Here is a 22500-nt window from a genome sequence, read left to right on the forward strand (position 1 = left end):
AGTGTGACAATAGGGTTAAAACAAGAAATGTTGCCCCATAATCTACACATACAGACACACACACACACACACAAAAACACACACACATATAGATAGGTTGATATATATATAGAGAGAGACAGGTAGGTAAATAGATTAGATAGATAAATAGATAGATAAATAGCTAGCTAGATAGATAGATAGATAAATAGAGAGATAACTAGAGAGAGAGAGAGAGAGAGAGAGAGAGAGAGATAGATAGATAGATAGATAGATAAATAGATAGATACATAGATAGATAAATAGATAGATAGATAAATAGATATATAGATACATAGATAGATAGATAGATAGATAAATAGATAGATAAATAGAGAGGTAAATAGATAGATAGATAGATAGATAGATAGATAGATAGATAGATAGATATATAGATAGATAAATAGATAGATAGATAGATAGGTAGATAAAGATATAGAGAGATAGATAGAGATAGATAGATATGTTTCTTTATAGCACACAGGGCTGCACACAGATAGAACAAATTACAAGGTAGAGCTTTTCTTTTGAAGGTTTAAAAAAAAAAAAAAAAAAAAAAAAAGAAAAAAAGGAAAGGGAGTTTCGATCAAAAGGGATCGTAAAAGGAGAGAAAGAGGACAAAAAAAAGGGGGGTTAAAAAAAAAAAAAAAAAAAAAGGGGGGGAGAGAAAAAAAAAATGGATCAATAGATCGTTATCACAGAAATGTCAATATGAAGTGTAAAGGGGAGGACAGGTGAGGTTTACCCGTGGAAAGAAAAGCCTACGGAAAAGACCACGTAACCTCGGTCAATGAAGTCACATTTATATTTCTTTTTTTTTTTTTTTTTTTTGCAAATAAGCAACTCTCTGTTTTCGATTTCTGGGCTCACAGGACTATGCTCAAGGTGGCTTCGTCATTCATACGTGCCATTCTTGCTACATTCACCCATCTTTTTTTAAAACATTCGCTAGACAAAACTTGCCTCTCTACTCTCACTTTCCTTTTCAAGTGGTACTTGAAGAAGTTGATGAGAGATTGACAGAGAGGAAAGTGTTTGTCTCCAATCCTTTCAGACGCGTCCACCAGATACATTCTTTCGCCATAGCCACAAGGATGATGAAAAGAGATAGATAGATAGATAGATAGATAGATAGGTAGATAGAGAGAGAGATATATAGATAGATAGATAGATAGATAGATAGATAGATAGATAGATAGATAGATAGATAGATAGATAGATAGATAGATAGATAGATAGATAGATACTTATGCAAACACGCTATGCGCAGTGATGGACATACATTAATATATTTATGATATGAATACAAGTGGAAGCGCAATGGCCCAGTGGTTTTAGGATCACAGTTTCGATTCCCAGACTGGGCATTGTGAATGTTTATTGAGCGAAAACACCTAAAGCTCCACGATGTTCTGTCAGGGGATGGTGGCGAACCCTGCCGTACTTTTTCACCACAACTTTCTCTCACTCTTTCTGTTGTACCTGTATTTCCAAACGCCAGCCTTATCAAGCTGACTCTCCCGAGAACTACGTTAAGGGTGCACGTGTCTGTGGAGTGCTCAGCCACTTGCATGTTAATTTCACGAGCAGGCTGTTCCGTTGATCAGATAAACTGGAACCCTCGTCGTCGCAACCGACGGAGTTCCGCCATATGAATGTGTGGGTGCGTGTGTAAACAGTTGTAGAGAAAGTGAGGGTACAGGAACGAGGAGTTTGGTCTTGAAAGAAAAGAAGCCAAATAGGAGGTCATGAAGTATACTAAATATTTTAATTCAACTGTAAGGACTCACAAATTCACTGATGGAAATTGTATGTTTATATATATATATATATATCTTAGTTGCGGAAACACAGACAACGTTACACAAATATAAATACAATAAAACAATATAAAGACAATAAAAATAATAAAAATAACAACAGGTGTCTTTCGACTGGGGACGAACTGAATTAAGCTGGCGCGTACAACATATATACACGGTACACATATTTATATATCTGTTACTCACACACATGTGTATTCGTCATCGAGTGGTGTACATATGTGCGAACTGGATACCATTGCATTGACTTACCAGTTCCTGTTAAACTGTCCAACTCATGCCGTGTACAGTGTCTCCATCTAGCAGATCTATAAACGGATTATACTTTTTAATATTCAGGGTTTACTTGTCACCATTCATTCTGTAATAAGCAGAGTAATGTAGCTGACCAAGAGACAAAACATGGTGACTATTGTTGGTCTTATTAGTGCCAGGAAGAACATTCAGTTATAAAATACTTTAGAGAAACTGAATTTTCCAATATTTATGTTAACTTACGCAAGTTTTTGAAACAATCTCTTTTGTATATTGTTGTTTACCTCATTCTATAAGTTTTTTAGGAACTATATTAATTTCTTTCTTTTTCTAGCAAATTTCATTTAAAAGACATGGCCTTTGATAAGAATATAAGTAAAATTATGCTTAGTGACATTTAATATTTTAAAGGATTTATTCGTAAAAATTCACATAAGGTAAGTTGTTCCTTTTATTGCCTTCTCAAAGTTACTTATTTGATTGATATTTCATACATAATATTAAATGTTCCTAAGTAACCACGTGTATTCGTCCCTGATATTTCATTTCTTTCTCCACAACTTTCTTCTAATCCTCATTATCATTAGATTTTATAAATATTTAACCCAATCATGAAGCATGTCAGAGTTGATGGAATGTGAGTGAGAGAGAAGCCTGTCATCACACACTGCAACGGAGTATTCTGGCAGGAAATATTCAGTCGTCCAAGAGATGAGGGACAGATGCAGCCAGTAGATGGATCGTGACTTTGTCGTGACGTTCTCTTGCTATAAACGGTTGAAGGTTTTACGGACATCAAGGGCTACACCATTTCTTTTGCAGAAGTTGTCAAACACATGGAAATACTAATGTATCACATAGAAATCAAATCCTCACTTGATCTGGCTTTATAGTATTGTACTTCTTCTAATCATTGAAGACTGGAGGCACATGGCCTAGTTGTTAGAGCAGCGGACTCGCGGTCGAGGGATCGCGCCTTCGAATCTCAGACCGGGCGATGTGTGTGTTTATGAGGAAAACACCTAAGCTCCACGAGGCTCCGACAGAAGGTAATGGCGAAACTTCAACTGACTCTTTCGCCACAACTTTCTCTCACTCTTTCCTCCGGCATCTTGCAGCTCACCTGCGACGGACCGGCGTCCCGTCCAGGTGGGGAACCTATACGCCAATAAAACCGGGAAACCGGCCCTTATGAGCCGAGAAGGAACAAACAAACAACAAATCATGGAAGAGATAAAAATACCGAAAGGAATAAAGCTGATGGTTGTTTATGATTTTTTCTTAACCATTGAAATATTGGACTTTAGAATAATAGGCTGGTAGTCAGCAGATGAGACACTGTCTACCATGAAATGGTAGAGTTCGATGATTCTCCTAAATATTCTTCTGTCCACCTCTTTACTAAACTATCAATCGTTAATACCAACAAAGGCTTTCCGTAATTTTCAATAATTTTTAGTTAACTGTTTTTAAGATATTTTCTTCAAATATTGTGACTTTATTTCTAGCGAACACTTGTGTGAGTGTGTGAGAGAGAGAAAGAGAGTGTGTGTATGTTTGCGTTTGTGTGTGTAGTCATCCCACGCGTCTAGATCAACAATAACTTCAAACAAGCGAAACCATGAAGACTACTGTAACTTATGTCGGCATGAGAAGCAGAAGCAAAATGATGATGATGATGATGATGATGATGATTATGATGATGATGATGATGATGTGTGTATCTTTCTTGCCCATTTTTTTTTCTCTTTGAAATCCCTTTTTTTCTCACCCAAACATCTTCCTTGTTCTCTCTTCTCCTCTCTTTCTCCTTTAATATATTTCATACGGTTTCACTTTCTTCCCTTCAGATCAACGAAACAAATTCATGGGGTCTGACATATCTGATGGCTGCTTGTCAAGCGGGAAACATAGATTTGATAAATTCCTTAATAGAAGCCGGGTCTGATTTAGACATGAAGGACAGAGATGATTGTACAGCATTTCATTATGCTGTGAGTGGGTAAGTTCAGAATTAGCCAGAATCTATAAATCTGTTTTGTTTACTTCCAATTCCAGGCAGGTTAAATGTCCAAAGATGCCCCCGAGTAGTGCCAGTGTGATACGACAACAGGAGCACTCCGTCGGTTACGACGACGAGGGTCCCAGCTGTTTGCTTGTGAAATTAATGTGCAAGTGGCTGAGTACTCAACAGACACGTGTACTCTTAACGTAGTTCTCGAGGAGATTCAGCATGACACAGAGTGTGACAAGGCTGACCCTTTGAAATACAGGTACTATTCATTTTTGCCAGTTACGTGAAATAAAGTGTCTTGCTCTAGGACACACACACGTAGCTTAGTATTTCGGGCATTCCGCTCGCAATCGTATGGTGATGAGTTCAATTCCCGTAAGGTCGTGAGTTCAATTCACGTTGCTCCAGTCCACTCAGCTGGCAAAGATGAGTAGCAATCACATTTCAAAGGGCCAACCTTGTAACACTCTGTGTCACACTGAATCTCCCTGAGAATTACGTTAAGGGTACACGTGTCTGTGGAGTACTCAGCCACTTGCACATTAATTTCACTACCAAACTGTTCAGTTTGCACGTTAATTTCACGAGCAGCAGGCTGTTCCTTTGAATGGATCAATTGGAACCCTCGTCGTCATAACCGAAGAATACGACAGCAACATGATAGTAAGAAACAGCAACATCTTTTTTCTCACATTCTCCATGAATTCTCTTCATTATGGAATCATAAAATCCTTTTTGGTGACCTGTAGTCAAAACAGATTATTTTTGTTTTGGAGATAATCTTTGAGACCCAACAGTTCTTAAGACTGACCCACTGCGATTCAATATCTTCTATTAATATTGATTATGGAGAGATGAATACATTTTTCTCCTCCAGCAATGTTTATTTCAGTTCTGAAACAGGAAAAAAGGGTTTCCATAGTTTCTTATGGCAGTAATAATCTTTAAACTCCCTCCCAGAGATTATGATACCCCATACATCCATAACATACTCAACTCATTCGATGAAATATTAACTGTAATTTCAACTCCATCTCGGGTTAAAAATTCATTTGCCTTAAATTCTTGGAATCAATTTGAAATGAACTCCTTAATCACTGACCTGAACCTGTTAGCAACTCGGGGACTCTCACTGCCCCCAAATACACGTCCATTCTAGCTAACATCCTCAGTTCAAAAGTAGTTTCTCAACTATCTCTCTACTTCACTTGATATCAATTCTCATTTTGCTTCCAGTTCTGTCCCTCAGAACTTGTCTGACATCTTTGGTGCATGTGCGACTATGCCACGCGTCTCTGGTAATTTACCATTTGTTGAAGTTGTTGCTATTTTAGATTTTTTATACAGTTTCACACACACACACACATACACACACACACACACACACACACACATTCTTCTACTCTTTTATAAGCTTCCGCCCAAACGCTGTGGTCATGCTAGAGCGCCGCCAGTGTAATCACCTTTTCCTTGGCCATTCTTATGCGATTGCCTTTTGGTGAAAGAGGGAGTTCAACATAGTTGCTCCCATTTGAGTTTTTGCTGTGATATTGGTGTATCCTTCATAGAACCAGCATAGTTTCCTTGTCCCGTATTCTGAACGTTCTTAGAATTCATCCAACCATTATTATTTCAATGTCTGCGATCTTTTTCTTTTTACTTTCAGCAAGCAGCATACTGTGGTGCCACTGATAGCCTCCAAAGGGGCCAATGCAGAGAAATGCAACGCCCAGGGCAACAGTCTTCTCCATCTGGCGGTGGAGACGGGCTGTAAAGATATGGTGAAAGCAGTATTACATGTCACTGAAAATAAGAGTGTACAGGTTAGTGTGTTTATAAATATACTCACATGTACACACAGAAACACACACACACGCACAGTATGTTTGTTCCTTCTCAAGCCATGCATGGCTCGTAAGGGCCGGTTTCCCGGTTTCCTTGGCTTATAGGTTCCCCACCGGGACGGGACGCCGGTCCGTCGCAGGTGAGCCACAAGATGCAGGAGGAACGATTGAGAGAAAGTTGTGGCAAAAGAGTCAGCAGAAGTTCGCCATTACCTTCTGCCGGAGCCGCTTGGAGCTTAGGTGTTTTGCTCATAAATATACACGTTGTCCGGTCTGAGATTCGAACCGGTGATCCCTCAAACGCGAGTCCACTGCTCTAACCACTAGACCATGTGCTTACACACACACACACACACACACACACACACACACACACACACACACACACACACACACACACACATTAATCGCTATACTATATAATACTGTAGATTTATATCCCCGCGTTTTGCCAATTAGTTCTCCACACAAATTTAGACAAAGGTGATTACTTAATCTGGGAATCTTCAGAAGGGGTTGTTATAAAATGTATGATGACGACTCCCTTTAGATGGAGGTCAGCAACTGTCACATCCGGTTTATAGGGTTAGTATGGGTGCAGGGTGGGTGGTGATGTTTGGCAGAAGGGATGAGGTTAGGCTGCTAGTTCTGAGTTCATCTGCGGATAGACAGGTGGCGCGTGTAAACATGGGTGCCGTCACCACTGCGCTGATCCCTTAGGCTGGGATTGGGGAAGTTCTATTCTTTTCAAACATAATACAATCTGTAGGTCCCAATTCAATATTATCATCTTTCACGTGGACATGAAAGAAAAACTTAACTTTTACAGTTTAGAAAGATGTCAGGGTCAAAACAATTCATGTATATCGTTTGATTCACTGCTAAATGGAGCCTGAACCTCTTCTTACTATTGAAGCATGACTTGCCCCTCTCCAGGACACCCCAGTTAATGTTCTAATCCAGGGAACATTTCATTAAAGACTATATACGCCTAGACAAAGGCGGCGAGCTGGCAGACACGTTAGCGCGCCGGGCGAAATGCTTAGCGGTATTTCGTCTGCCGCTACGTTCTGAGTTCAAATTCCGCCGAGATCAGCTTTGCCTTTTATCCTTTCAGTGTCGATTAAATAAGTACCAGTTATGCACTGGGGTCGATATAATTGACTTAATCCATTTGTCTGTCCTTGTTTGTCCCCTCTGTGTTTATCCCCTTATGGGCAATAAAGAAATATATATATACCCCTAGACAGGATATTTCACTTGTATTCAATATGAAAGAAGGGTTTGCGGTTGTTAAATTTGGTGCTGAAAAGATCTTCTATCATACCCGCAGATTTCTGCGCGTTTTTACGCCACTGGGGTTTTGACGTCACCTCCTTCTTATATATGACAGCCTCAATGTTGGATTGGCCTTCGAGGTGATGTGTCGTGTTGCCTCTGGACGTGAACACTGCTTCTGATGCAGGTGTGATCTTACATACTATCTCATTCATACCTAGTGTATATATATATATAGATCGTCAGCCACTACACACACATTTTTTGCTCTTCTTGTTTCTCTCCTTGTTTTTTCTGTGTCCCTTTCTGTAGAAGAGCGTAGGCACGAAACGTAAAATGCTTTTTCTATTCCTGAGCGTTATACTAATACATCTGTTTGTTTTGTACACCACCTGTCTTCGTCTTTTGTTTTTTTCGTAAACTCTCCCTATATATATATATATATATATATACATATATATATATATATATATATATATATATATATATATATATATATATATATATATACATACATACATACACACATAAATATATATATATATTTAATTTACACACACCACATATATATATATAGGAAATATTTACATATTTCATGTGATGTTTAGAGGGACTTTTCTCTTTCTGTGTTTTTAATTCTTGTATCTTCTTTTCTAGACGATATTTTTAATATTTTTATTGCTTTTCAGATCAATAAACAAAACGTGAACGGTGACACACCTCTACTTCTGGCTTGTCACAGGGGTAACACAGAAGTCATTCAACAACTTCTCTTGTATAAACCTGATGTTAATCTGGAGAATAAACATAATAACACGCCGCTACACTGGGCCTGCAGTTGGGGATTTAAAGACATTGTTGAACAACACTTGCTGTTTGATGCCGACGTCAATAAGAAAGATATATATCACTACACCCCTCTACACTGGGCCTATGATAGTGGACATCTTGAAGTTGTTCAACAGCTCCTATGGTCGAGCAAGTGCTGTTCAAAAACTTCCTTAACTAAAGCTGATGTCAATGCTGTGGATTCAGACGCTGTTACAGCTCTACATGTGGCCTGTGGACTTGGATACGAAAATATTATTAAAGAACTTCAAATACCTGAACTTAAAGTCAATGCGAAAGATATTAAATATGGTGACACACCTTTACACTGGGCCTGTCGCAGTGGACACAAACAAGCTGTTCAACAACTTCTGAAATCTAATCCTGATGTTAATCTAAGGAATATAGAGGGCAACACACCTCTACACCTGGCAGTTCTAAAGTAGGTTCCCTTGAATCTGGATTATCCAAATCTCTTTTATGTTTTCAAAGTTTTTCATTGATTCACTTTTGTCATTCTCCCACCGTGGCTCGTCCGCCGACTTCTCTCTTTCACACTGCAATGACACTGTAATCTACTTCGTTAATTAATCATTACCATATATGCTGTTGTAGGTATCTGACTAGATTCTTTACCTTATTTCATCCTCCGTTATCTCGATGTTACAGGTTCAAGTCCTGTCTGTTTTCATTTCACTCCATCGAAACCCCCCTCTTCCCCTCCCCCTCTTTCTCTTTCTCTCTCTCCCCCTCTCTCTCTCTCTTTTACTGTCCTTCTTTCCTCTGACCCTGGACTAAATACAGGATCGTCTCATTCCAATATTTAGGTTTGTTTCTTTAGGATGACAGTTCAAATCCTGCCAGAGAATTTATTGTCACCCTAGGGTCGATACAATGTATTCCAGTAATATCTAGGGGTTCAGTTTGATTAACTGTTCCCCCTCTCTCCTGTTCTTATGTCTTAATAGTGTTGAACAAAATACCTTGCAGTATCTGAGGCCCTTTATATTCTGGGTTCAAATCCTGCTGACGTCAACTTGTCCTTTCATTCTTGCGAAGTTGATGAAAAGGCAATACCAGTTATGCTCTGAAGTCCATACAATAACTGTACCCTCTTCTCCACCCCTAGATTTCAGACCTTGTACCTATGTAATAGTTGATCATTTGATCATTGTACTGTATATATGTATTTACTCAGGTGTATATATATATATACATATACATACATACATACGTACACACACACACACACACACACACACACACACATATATATATATATCAAGCTAAGGTTATAGAAGAAACAAATGCAAGGTCATCCACATAGCATTTCATAACACGAACATTTAAACATCACGGAATGTATATTCTATGATTAAATGTTCGAGTTATGAAATGTTATCTGGATGACCTTGCATTTGTTTGTTCAATAACCTTAGTTTGATATATTTCTCTCTTTCAATTGAGCACTTCTATAGCAGTCATATTAAACATTTTGTTCCTGATAGGAAACAATCACTGTATTATTGATATATATATATATATATATATATATATATATATATATATATATATATATATATATATATATATATATATAATAAATCTCTGAACGAGGTATAAACAATAACTGCACGACAATGTGAGGTATATTTGCCATCTCAATATGGCTAACCACTAAGGGTGGGTGTTACTGTAGCCTGTAGCCCCAGGAGAACATCTCCTCCAGCTGGCTATAGGCACACTCTCTGTGCCCTATCGGTATTTGCAAAGGGAGGTCATCGTTCCCTCGTCAACCTAAGTGATACGCACGGACTGCAGTTTCTGGGTCTTCACCCGTCATCAGCGTACGACAATCACCGGTTTATATATGTATACCGCTGTTCAATTGTGGAGAGTATATTAACTGCATATGTATGTATGTATGTATGTATGTATGTATGTATGTATGTATTAATGTATGTATGTATGTATGTATGTATGTATGTATGTATGTATGTATGTATTAATGTATGTATGTATGTATGTATGATGTATGTATGTATGTATGTATGTATGTATTAATGTATGTATGTATGTATGTATGTATGTATGTATGTATGTATTAATGTATGTATGTATGTATGTATGATGTATGTATGTATGTATGTATGTATGTATGTATGCGTTTGTATATATATATATATAATTATTGATGCATTAGGCTTTAGTGATCTAATTACTTTTGTTTCCATTAATTAATGTCCCAGTAATTTGCAATTTCTATAACTTTCAGACAACACTACGATGTGGTGGCTTTGATGCTGGCCCAGGTTAGTCCACATATACATATTATATGCACTATGTAGTATACATTAGTGTTCTAACGTTGAATACTAATAAACCCGGCTGTTTTATGAAACCCTTGTTAATACAGCAACATCAGGAGGCGCAATGGCCCAGTGGTTAGGGCAGCGGACTCGCGGTCGGAGGATCGCGGTTTCGATTCCCAGACCGGACGTTGTGTGTGTTTATTGAGTGAAAACACCTAAAGCTCCACGAGGCTCCGGCAGGGGGTGGTGGCGATCCTTGTTGTACTCTTTCACCACTCTTGCTCCCACTCTTTCTTCTGTTGGCCTGCTCGCCTAGCCAGCGGGGTGGCGTCATTCGAAGGCTAAAACAGTGCGAACGCATTGTGACCAGCGATGTGTAACAACATCTGATGGTCTGGGGTGGTGGCGACCCCTGTTGTACTCTTTCGCCCCAACTTTCTCTCGCTCTTTCTTCCTGTTTCTTGTCCCCGACTTCCTACGCAACTGCTGAGCCTGGATGCACATTCATCCATCCGTCGATGCTCTCGGTGTCGGGGGTTGACCTGCTTTCTCTTCTGCGGGTCTTACGAATAGCAAAGGTTCACGTTTCGGACTTCTCCCATCTTCTGAGCTCTGGGACGAAGACCGTTCGCTCAACGGCAACATCAAAAGAATTCGTTAGAAATTATAATTCTTCTTTACTAGACTTAATCTGCTAATCCTGTGTTCGTCTATTTCAACTCACCTAAAGCTTATTATTGCGAGGTATGAACGTAGATGACAGCTTGATAGACTTATCATGTCTCTAACACACACCCATAGCAAGTTATAGAGGGACAATATGGAAGGTCCACTTCACTGACAAACATCAAATGTACACAATCAGTTTAATCAAGTCCCCAGTAGAAGACACAAACGATACCTTGATATCTACCCCGATTTTTATGCAACTTTACATTCTTTGTTGTTTTTTTATCTCTATAAAGAGTCAAGTGGAATTGGATATCAAGAACTGCAACAAAATGACACCCTTGCTTCTAGCTGTCTCCGAGGGTCATCTCGGAATGACCCACAAGCTAGTTTTACATAAAGCTGATATAAAGGCGGTTGATGCAGATAATAATAACTGCCTGCACCTTGCTGTGAAGAAAGGGGTATTTCATTCTGAGGACGAGACCGTAGAGATTTTAGATAAGGTAAGTCTTAAACTCGTTTATAAATATATGAGAGAGAGACAAACAGACAGACAGACATTGCTTGTCATGTCTCTATTCACATCCATCTCTCTCTCATCTCTTTTTCCCTTCCCCCGCTATTCTCTCTCTCCTCTCTCCCTCCCTTTAACCTCACCATCAGAACATCACCCCTCTGCTAAGATTATTACTTTACCTCCACCTCCTGTCATGGACGCTTCTCTCTCCCCTTTTTTTCTCTCTCTCTCCTTTTCTTTCTCCCCCCTTCTGTCTCACTCTCCACCTTATCCTCCTTTTCTCTCTCATTTTTCTTTCTCTTCTCTTTCCCTTTAACTAATCACTTGAAAGCGTTACAATTACCTCATGTCATGGACGCTTACCTCTCACTCTTTTTCTATTTCTCCTTTTTTTCTCTCTGTCCCTCCTTTTTCTCTACCTCCTCCTTTTCTCTCTCTCTCTCTCTCCTTTTTCTTTCTCACTCATTTCTTTCTCCCTCTTCTCCCTCCTCTCCCTCTAATCATGTGAAAGCATATTGTGCTTTATTATAGTGATACTTGTTCCGCTATATTTCTTATGGTTTGATTTTGATTTTGATTATGTTTTGATGCTTTGATTTTGTTTCATATTGTTTTTTATCGAATATTTTGTGATATTTGTGACTGACAAATAGATATTTATTCATTAAATACGTGTAAAGTTGGTGTTAATACGTTTTGTTCTGTTCAATATAATAGCCATATATTTAAAGTTTTGGTTTTTTTTTCAGACAAGAAAATAAATTCCGAATGTAGTAAAGCTGTAGGAACAGCAAAGAAAGATTGGTTATTTGCCCTTATAAGATGGAACACATTTGCCAGCAGGTGGCAGGGTAAAACACCCAATCTTTCTTTGTAATTGTTAGAGCTTTACTGCATTCGAAATTTAATTTCTTGTGTGTAAAATACCAAATACGTTCGACATTTCTACAGTTTGTTTATAAAATATTGTCGTATTTAAAATATTGTTTTACTGTAGAAAACAGAGTAAGAACAAATGGAAATGACAAATAGACTTAACTTGAGGTGATGTAGGAACTCAATACTGTGTAATGAGTTTAATCACTGGATGTGCAAAGTATGTGTAGATGGAGGCGAATTGTTGTGTAATTTGGGGCATCAATGATGTGTATTTGAGTAACATTGTACTCATCGTTTTATATTTCATCATTTGTAGTTCTACAATATGCTTAATTTGAGCAAAAAAGAGAGGCGATCTGGCACAATCGTTGCTATGTATCTAGCCTATTCTGGAGGAAACTTTCACCATAAAAACAAAAGTGATGAGACCCCACTGGATCTCATCGAATATCCAGTTTTAAAGCAGAAAATGAAAACGCTTTTCCCATCGCTGTAAGTATTCTCTGACATTGAAAAGATAAACTGGTTCATTTTTATTTTGTATATAATTATGTTTATATGTTTGTTTTGTTTAGGTTTAGTTCTATCAGTACGTTATACTGTGGCTAGCATCTTGACCAAAGGCCATCCAGCAACAGTAAGAAGAACAATTAACAGAAAATGCTGTTGTTAGGGATCAAAGGACATCTATTTTCATTAACATGATTGGCTGTGTTGATAGCTATATACCTCACTGACTCCCTCATCTACGTCTCTCACATCCTCATTTTGAAGTTCTGGGACCACCAGGAATATGTAGTACTTAATAATGAAACGAATAAACACATTTTGAAATTGTTACTTGGAAGTAGCTAGAATTTATCTGTCTACCGACATTTTTTGTGTCTCCTCTGTCCAAATCAGTCACTTTCACATGGACAAGTGGACAAATTGTGAGAAGATGTAGAGCAATGATTTCTTCAGATACACCAAGAACAGCTACATCATCCATGGCAGATAACAGAGCTTTCTCTATAAACCTGGATTCAGCCATAACTAGAGACAGGTTTGGAAGCAGTGTTTTCTGATATGATCCTTCATTGTGTGATCCGGTAAAGATTTTTGCTTTAATATATGTCATTTCGATGCTCAATTCAGAGATCATTTATCGAATATCTGCAATTTCCTTATGGATGGGTTGTTTTGTTTGACAGTACTTGTTGGAAAAGACACACAGGTCAGGCAATAAAAGGACCACTTTGGTAGTTGGACCATTTCCTATATTCCATCCATCATAGAACCATTGTGTACCTTTTGTTGGACTGGGACCATCAGGCGGTTCGTGGTACATTTAAGGCAGATCAAAGCATGACATTTATTGCATTCAATACATCAATTCTCAAAAGATTTCTCTGGTTTTGTACATATATGTCAGACATGATTCTCAGGGTATTATTCTGTTTTATGACTGTGACCTGTTTTGTTACATACTGTTCACTATACAAGGAGCCATGGCAGTTGTATCCTGTCTGTCCAACCATACAATTCAAAATTAAATGTCTAAATATAGAGAACTTGTTAAACAGGTTAAGTTTTGTTCAGAAGAAATTAGTTCTCTACTAGAATTGAAAAATATTTCTGGAATGTATGGAGCAATTTTTGTGATGTCCCAGAGTCAAGACACATATTTAACATGTATGTGAATGCTACACGAATATATGTAGCAGTCATACCACAAATCTGCATTTATGTAATTATTTAAAGAAAATACTTTTATGTACTCTTATTGGTCCTTGTAGTGTCTCATGATATTCTGTACTCTAAACATGTACTCAATGCGATATTTGTTATAAACTAATGTTATCGGTGGGATGTGTTTATGTCTTGTTCCACAGATGTCTGCTGTGTGAAGTTAACGAACCTACAGTGAAGTTCCAACCATGTGGACACACCGTTACATGCAAAGATTGCTGTTTAAAAGTTCAGCGTAAAACTTGTCCAAAGTGTCAACAGATTATAGTTGAGAAAAGCGGATTCGGTAAGAATACAATTTGATGATCTGTCTGTTTGTCTCATTGACATTATGCTGTTGAATAATGTACTTCGTGTTACTATGTAGAGTCACACCTGTCATAAATGTAGCAGATTTATGATAAAAAGTTTTCCAGGTATCTTTCCTTATTGATACTTTATCAATCACCTCATTCACCAAACTTTGTCTTCATCCAAATACAAGGCTTGCCACTGTCTGCAAGATAAGACTAATGAGGGATATTGCAAGTTAAACGGTGACTAATAGACATATTAATAAAACTCCAGAGTTCTTTCAGTAAATATCAAGTTTTTACAGTGTGGAGGTACATGGCCTAGTGGTTAGAGCAGCGGACTCGCGGTTAAGGGATCGCGCGTTCGAATCTCAGACCGGGCGATGTATGTGTTTATGAGCGAAACATCTAAGCTCTACGCGGCTCCGGGAGAAGGGAATGGCGAAACTTCTGCTGGCTCTTTCGCCACAACTTTCTCTCACTCTTTCCTCCTGCATCTTGCAGCTCACCTGCGACGGACTGGCGTCTCATCCAGGTGGAATACCTATACGCCAAGGAAACCGGGAAACCGGCCCTTATGAGCCAGACATTGCTCGAGAAGGAACAAACAAAGTTTTTACAGTCAATTGTGAGTGACTAGAGGTAATTAGTAATTCATTATTTAACAGAGTGTAGTGGCTACTTTTAAAACGGCACCAATAACAATGAAGTCACAAACTAATTTGCAGAACAAGATCTCTCAACTGAGGTGGGGAGCAGAATTAAGGGACTGAATAAAAAGTTTTGCCTTAAGAGGGGAAATATGGCTGCTTCTGGTAGGGAGAGCAGAGAGAGAAAGACAGATAGAGAGTGACGGGGGAGTGATAGAGAGAGGGAGAGAGAGGAGTGATAAAGGGGAGAGAGAGGGATAGAAGAGTGATAAAGAGGAGGGAGGGAGCAGTGATAAAGAGGAGTGAGAAAAGATGGGGAAGTATAAAGATGAGTGGAGTGGGGATCGGTGATGGGGTGTGGATGAATTTAGGAGGTTGCGAAAGGAGTATAATGAGTGGCAGAGGTAGAGGAGGGAAGGGATATTGTAAGGATAGGCTGTGGGGAATAGATTTAATGGGGACATATTGTGATAAACAGGGCTCACCAAGTAAATCGCCAATTGTCTTGATCCTTTGCCATTTCCTCTGTAAGGATCATTTCTCACCACTTTGCCCTACGCCTTTCCCGGGTTTCCCTGGTCCTTCCACATTTAGAGATCGGTACTTCTTTATGCGGCCGTCCTCATCCACCCACATCGCATAACCATACCAGTGCACATATCTGCTGCCGCTTACTCTTTTACTTGTTTCAGCCTTTTGACTGCGGCCATGCTGGAGCACCAACTTTAGTCGAAGAAATCGACCTCAGGACTTATTCTTTGTAAGCCTAGTACTTATTCTATCAGTCTCTTTTGCCGAACCGCTAAGTTACGGGGACGTAAACACACCAGCATCCGTTGTCAAGCGATGTTGGGGGGAACAAACACAGACACACAAACATACACATACACACATATATATATATACATATATCCGACGGGCTTCTTTCAGTTTCCGTCTACCAAATCCACTCACAAGGCTTTGGTCGGCCCAAAGCTATAGTAGAAGTCACTTGCCCAAGATGCCACGCAGTGGGACTGAACCCGGAACCATGTGGTTCGTAAGCAAGCTACTTATCACAAAGTCACTCCTACGCCTATTTTAGCAACTTTTACTAAAATTTCCTAGTAACTAGATTTTCATCCTATTTAAAATCACCTCACTGATGTAAGGGACTTCGAGGGGTGGGAAATTTTGCTTGATATTTACATGAAATTTGATAGAGATAACCTCTATTCTTGAGTATCAGCTCTTCCGTAAACATTTCAGATATTTTCACTGCAACAATGCGTGGATGAACAGTTATAAGTGGTTGATGAGGTTTCGTGCATGTGTACTGAAGCGTTTTAAGCCACCCGTCATCATTTTCTGCTCCTAATGTTTAGAATTATTAAGGGGGATGAATGATCTCCAAATGTCTTCGAGTATTTCTAGAATCAGAGAACATTCTGGTGAACTGTGATGTGGGGCAATTGAAATTAAAGATTACCACCGGCAACATTTGACAAAGAGATCAGGTGTGTGTTTATCCTATATGAAGCAGCGTGCCACCTGTTTGTGGTTAGATCTTTGATGACCAACTTGGTTGACATTGGAATGAAGCAGAAAATGAGAAGAATGTTGGTTAATGAAGTCTAGAGGTGAGAGGACAATCACACATCATAGATTTGGAAAAGATATAACAAAAGAAAGGCAAAAGCAGGGTTATGAATTGGCGATGATTAAATGAGATGATCTGCATTGTTTGGATTATGAATAATGTCTTCGTAGAGATGAGGTTTAGGAAGGTCAGTTTATTTTGTGGTGGACGAAATATTCAGCGATCAGAGACTTGGAAATAGCTTGGTACTTCGAGTACGGTCAGTCAAAACCTCAACATACTGGCTGCCAGGGTTTGTTGGGATAGAATGCACATTATCTCGGGACCTTCCTTTCGATGGTTTTACAGAGTTCTGGCATCCTTCACTGATGCAAGACCCCCCGCCTATTTTTTCAACTGACTAGCACTGAACAGCAAGACCATTTCGGGATCATCATCTTTCCAACCAGGTTTTATCATTATTTTTCAGCCACATTCAATGGCTGGTCCTTTCAACTACAATCTGTATCTTCTTCAAGATAGTGTTTGCTTACCTATGTTAGACAACAATTGGTAGCAACCACCATCTCAGTCTGGTCCTCATAAAACCCTTACAATGAACTCAATCAGGGAATTGTCTACTGCACTCCAGCCAGTAGCTGTACAGTCTTCTATTAGTGTTTTATAACTCTCATCTTTCCCAACCTGGGCTGCATCTAAATCGCCTTCATGTGGAACAGTTAATTCAACAAGATGTATCAGCTTACATTCCTCACACCATATTGTTATCTCCAGCTTCTCCCTTGTTGCTATTCAAAAGAGACATTCGCATCCGACAAGATCTGCTGCTCCCTCCCATTCTCATCCTCATTCACTTTTCACAGTATAGCAAATTATTAACAGAAATAACAAAATTATACTATAAAGAGAACTATTTACTTCAGGGACTCCAAAATCAGAGAACAAGGAAGTTCAGAAACCAGCACATCCTTCAGAAAGTAAAGTACTGCCAACTAGTGAGTATAAAATAACAGTACATAATTCATTTCTATAAACTTTACCTTCACCTGAGTTAGTTTGAGAACAGGTTCTGTTCCTAATTTCCTATAGAATGGTTAGCTCTGAAATAATTCTATAATTCTATTAAAGGCATTGCTGAAATTTTGTAACATATCCACTGAGTTTAGATAAACAGGTTCTATTCCTAATTTCCTATAGAATGGTTAACTCTGAAAGAATTCTATTAAAGACATTGCTGAAATTTTGTAACATATCCACTGAGTTTAGATAAACAGGTTCTATTCCTAATTTCCTATAGAATAGTCAGCTCTGAAAGAATTCTATTAAAGACATTGATGAAATTTAGATAAATTAGTTTAGATAAATTAGTTGCCACAACAGAGTTAATATTGACTTTTGTTTGTCATTGGAGTTAAGCAGTAAATGAGAAGAATGTTGGTTAGTGAAGTTTAGAGACGAGAGGACGCCATGCCATTGGTTTGGCACATATATAAGAAAGGAAAGACAAAAATAGAAAAGCAGTGTTATTAAGTGGTGATAATTAAATGAGATAATTCTTATATTGTAAGATTATGTAGAATATCTTACTAGAAAGAAGAGATTAAGGAAGGTTACTCTGTTTTGTTGTGATACCAATGTAGAAAGTATAAAAATGTTGACCAAAGCTATAGTGGTCACTAGTTAACCATTGATGGTACTATAAATTGCAAAACTTTTAAATATTTATTTCAGAGTGTTCAAAGTTGGAGGCGAAGTGTCTCCAAGTAAGGGTAGAGAAGTCAAAGTGTGAATGGCAGGAAGTTGGTGGGTATAAAATGACAGCACCTAATTCACTTCTATAAATTTTACCTTCACCTAAGTGTTTTTTTTTCTTATTTGTCAGATTGACTAAGATTCCTTTCCTAACTTCTTGAATGATTATCTGTAAATTAATAACGTTAACTAAATCACTGAATTCCTTACAATAACCATTAAGTTAGCAGTGGTAATATGGATAAATTAGTTGAGGTAATAGAGTTAAAATTGTCTTTTGGAATAGGGAAGTAAAGCATGTTATTGTTTAGGAGTAAACGTGTGAGTTACTGACCATGTTTTTTTATATAAAGATTATTAACAGAGATAAAGAAATTTTACTATAAACTGTAAGACTTTTGAATAAACTTTTCAGAAAGTTCAACGCTGGAGGAAAAGCATCTTCTGAAAGTGGCTGAGAGCTGAGAAGGAAATGGTGGCACGTTGGTGAGTATAAAATAACTGAACCTAATTGCTTTCAGAAAATATTACTCTCGCCTGATCTAATGATGGAGAACCTGTTCCATTCCTCATTTTCACTTGAAAGATTAGCTTTAAAGTAACTCTATTAAACATGTCGAATTTATTGAAAATTCGTAAAATAACCACCGAGGTTAACACTTGATAATACGGATAATTTGGAAATATTCAATCGATTTAATATTATCATTTGGAACAAAGAAGCAAAATATGTTGTTGCTTCGGGGTAAACAGGTGAGTTAATGACAATGTCTTTGTTTGTTTTACATTTTTATTAAGTTTATTGATAGGCTGTTGTTTTTGTTATTGTTGCCGTAGTTCTTGCTAAAGCAGATATCTACTTTAATCTGGCAGACTTGAGATAAAAAGTGTTTCATGTATCTTAACCATTTTCTAATTTCTCTACTGGCAGAATTGCTTTGTTATAATTTATTACAACCTACAGAACACATCTTTTATTTTATTGCTGACGTTCTGGTAATTATTTCTTATTGTTGTATGTTTTTCAGGTAGGATTTTAGGAATTAAAAGTGTCCAGTTGGAAATTATCAAGCATGACAACCCTGGTAACACCGAAGTAAAGGGTTTCCAGACGCTCCGCAAATGGTTTACAGCCTGTGATCCTGAGAAACGCACATTGAAAACACTCAGAGATGCTCTTCTGGAAGCTGAGTGTTTTGAAGCACTCGAATGTCTACCGCAAACAGAGTGAATTTCTGTGTAGATATTGTTGTTTAGTCCCAAATCAACCAAACATAGACCTATGATCAAACGCATTCCAGCCATGACCATCCTGTCTTTATCCCTAACGTAGAGGAGCCAGAAACACATTGTCCAGTGTATTCTTCTTTAAGGTGACAAGATGTGATTAGTGGTGGATTTGGCTACTACTTCTAGTAGAACTCTCTGCCACAAAGAAATTCCTTTACTTGTTTGGCTTCTGTGTTGTTAGATGTTAACTTTTGAAATAAAGATAAACTTTGAACTGCTCATTTGTTGCTGTTGTTGTTGTTGTTGTTGTATGCCTAAACACCTTCCTAAACACTTCCATTCTTATAAAGACAGTTTTAATAGCCTCTGGTATATTCACAGTTATCTCCCTTCATTTCTAGCTTAGAGTAGGCCAGAAGTTCTCAAACTTTTTGAATCAATCGAAGCATAAAAGCAATTCAGACAATTTCCCCGTGGTAACCACCTCACTTCTGTGTGGAACAGCAACTTTTGAAAGTCTTCGTCGTTTTCAAAGCAAAGCTGTTGAAACAGGCGAGAGTTCAGAGCATGAGATTTGATTTTATTCGTGGCAGTGATGACCGTGCTTAGGAAACCGTGAAGACGACCACTGAGGTTTCGTGCAAAAAGACGTCGGTGAATCACGCATTGCATCGTGAATATATCAGGTAGACTGACTTTGAGATCACTGATGAAGCCGTGATGAGAGCCAGTCATCGATGGTGCACCATCAGTTGCAAAGGCTACAATATTATTCAGTAGGATGTCCTTTTTGTCAATAAAGCTCTTGACCACATTGAAAATGGATTCACTCTTGGCATTTGTTTCCAGTAGTCTGGCAAAGAGCAGTTCTTGGTATAAACTTTGCTTTCACAAAACGAACATTTGTCTGTGCCCATATATATATATATACATATATATATATATATATATGTATGTATGTATGTATATAAATATGTATGTATGTATGTATATAAGCACACACATATACATATGAGTGTGTATTTGTGTTTACAAATGCCACAACCAAATTTTGATAATTCTATATAAGTCACATCACACTAGAATATTGTTTCAATAACAACTGGTATCCCTAAAGTTGCAAAATACTGATGAAAGCCGGCCCTGTTAAGTGGAGGAAAGAAAACTAGACAAGTTTTCATACTTGCATGGACAGACGGAAGATAACAGCCCCTCCCAAGGCCTCCTTTTCCTCTACCTCTCCCCACCCCACTACCGTCCCTTAAACACTTCTCAATTTCTATGCAACATTTTATCAAATCTACTCGTTGTCTTCTTGGGCTTCTAATCCTCTTTTAGTCAAACACTTTCAAACCTTAATTCAGTTCAATTAAAAAGCATGGGTAAGCAATGCATTGTAAGTTACACTATAATTTGGGAATAATTTATCTGCGCGCAGGGTTTGCATCGCTCCTCCGATATCTTTTGCTTTTTCGTCGCTGCCGAACTATTCTTCAAAACTATCCGAAGCTTCTCTACTCTATAGCACACCCTCTCTAACTTAGAGTAGGCCAGAAGTTCTCAAACTTTTTGAATCAATCGAAGCATAAAAGCAATTCAGACAATTTAACTCATTTTTTTGTAAGGAGTATGCCAACACAACCTACCCTATCACGGTTACCACCCCATGTGCGATTTTCTTCATTTGTTTCTGGCAATGAAGAAATATTTTTCCTGTTGACATCTGCCGAAATATTTAACCCTACACTTATCAAATATTTTCCTAGACAAGGCTCTTGATTCCGTTCCTTCCTCTGTGGTCCGTTGAGGAGGAGAGGAACGTGTCATGAGGGATCTACAAGCCATATACAGATATGCAATCAGCGAGTAATCGGTTCAAGATAAGTATAGTCTTGAATTCAGTATGAAGGTAGGCGTGCAACAGGGTTCACTCCAATGTCTTCTTCTGTTGGTTATAATCCTTGAAGCCATAACGGAGGGGTTGAAGAGAAGTTGCCTGTGGGTGCCTCTTTATGATGATGTTCAAGCTCTTGTAGTTGAATATGATGTAGAATTTTTCTGCAATATATGGATAGTTTATCCTGTTCATGCTATTTTATTAGCATTTTCACGCTTTTGAGAATGTATATTCCAATACATCTCAAAGCTTCTTCATCGTAAAGTTGAATTTAACGTTAGAGTCTTATAAAGCTAGATTTATAAATCCTAAACTTTCAGAAAAATTCGATACTGAACAGTTTAGCATGAAGGTAAAGCACTTGACGCGTAATCACAGGGATGTGAGTTCATGGGTGGCCGGTAAAGAATTTTTCTGCAATATATGGATAGTTTATCTTGTTCAGAAACACTGAATTTCTAAATCTCTCGTAGAGACATGTACGGTGGTGGGGCGATATAATGGTAGTATTCTGTCAATCTAACACGACCGTGACAGTATGGGGGTACACCACCGCTGTTCATTCTATTGTATTTGAGAATGAATTATTTCTGTATCTTCCTGCATTATCTCAACGCTTCTAAAGCAAACTTTGTTTACTTTCATCGTACAGTTGAATCTCTCTCTCTCTCTCTCTCTCTCTCTCTCTCTCTCTCTCTCTATCTATCTATCTATCTATTTACCTATCTATCGATCTCTCTCTCTATATATATATATGTATGTATATATATATATATATATATATATATATATATATATATCACGTGATCACGTGACCGACCAGACCATCAGATGTTGTTACACATCGCTGGTCACAATGCGTTCGCACTGTTTTAGCCTTCGAATGACGCCACCCCGCTGGCTAGGCGAGCAGGCCAACAGAAGAAAG

At 38.2% G+C, this 22500-nt stretch overlaps 3 protein-coding genes across 6 annotated transcripts in view; 1 reads left to right on the forward strand and 2 right to left on the reverse strand.

Annotated features, from left to right (window-relative positions):
- LOC115225948 (ankyrin-1-like) overlaps positions 1-22500 on the forward strand; it is a 33616-nt gene that overhangs the window by 3851 nt on the left and 7265 nt on the right. The window contains exons 2-13 of one of the 4 annotated variants that reach the window (XM_029796928.2): positions 2431-2533; positions 3947-4098; positions 5777-5933; positions 7922-8502; positions 10336-10372; positions 11338-11547; positions 12757-12932; positions 14315-14457; positions 17617-17688; positions 18425-18496; positions 18861-18931; positions 19474-19948. In XM_029796928.2, the coding sequence (XP_029652788.1) occupies positions 3983-4098; positions 5777-5933; positions 7922-8502; positions 10336-10372; positions 11338-11547; positions 12757-12932; positions 14315-14457; positions 17617-17688; positions 18425-18496; positions 18861-18910 (1614 nt within the window). In that variant the 5' untranslated portion in view covers positions 2431-2533; positions 3947-3982 and the 3' untranslated portion in view covers positions 18911-18931; positions 19474-19948. Of the gene's footprint in view, positions 1-2430; positions 2534-3946; positions 4099-5776; positions 5934-7921; positions 8503-10335; positions 10373-11337; positions 11548-12756; positions 12933-14314; positions 14458-17616; positions 17689-18424; positions 18497-18860; positions 18932-19473; positions 19949-22500 lie in introns of those variants that run through there. The other 3 variants (XM_036514928.1, XM_029796929.2, XM_036514929.1) reach the window with 3 other exon arrangements.
- The window catches only part of LOC115226015 (serine/threonine-protein phosphatase 6 regulatory ankyrin repeat subunit B-like), a 27845-nt gene continuing 19535 nt past the window's right edge, over positions 14191-22500 (reverse strand). The window contains 1 exon segment of the mRNA XM_036514925.1: positions 14191-14201. The gene's annotated coding sequence lies outside the window, so the exon portion shown is untranslated.
- LOC118768411 (SCAN domain-containing protein 3-like) overlaps positions 20078-22500 on the reverse strand; it is an 8478-nt gene continuing 6055 nt past the window's right edge. The window contains exon 3 of the mRNA XM_036514802.1: positions 20078-20528. Within this exon, the coding sequence (XP_036370695.1) occupies positions 20078-20528 (451 nt within the window). The remainder of the gene's footprint in view (positions 20529-22500) is intronic.

The sequence above is a fragment of the Octopus sinensis genome, linkage group LG29, assembly GCF_006345805.1.
Source record: "Octopus sinensis linkage group LG29, ASM634580v1, whole genome shotgun sequence".
Lineage (NCBI taxonomy): Eukaryota > Metazoa > Mollusca > Cephalopoda > Octopoda > Octopodidae > Octopus > Octopus sinensis.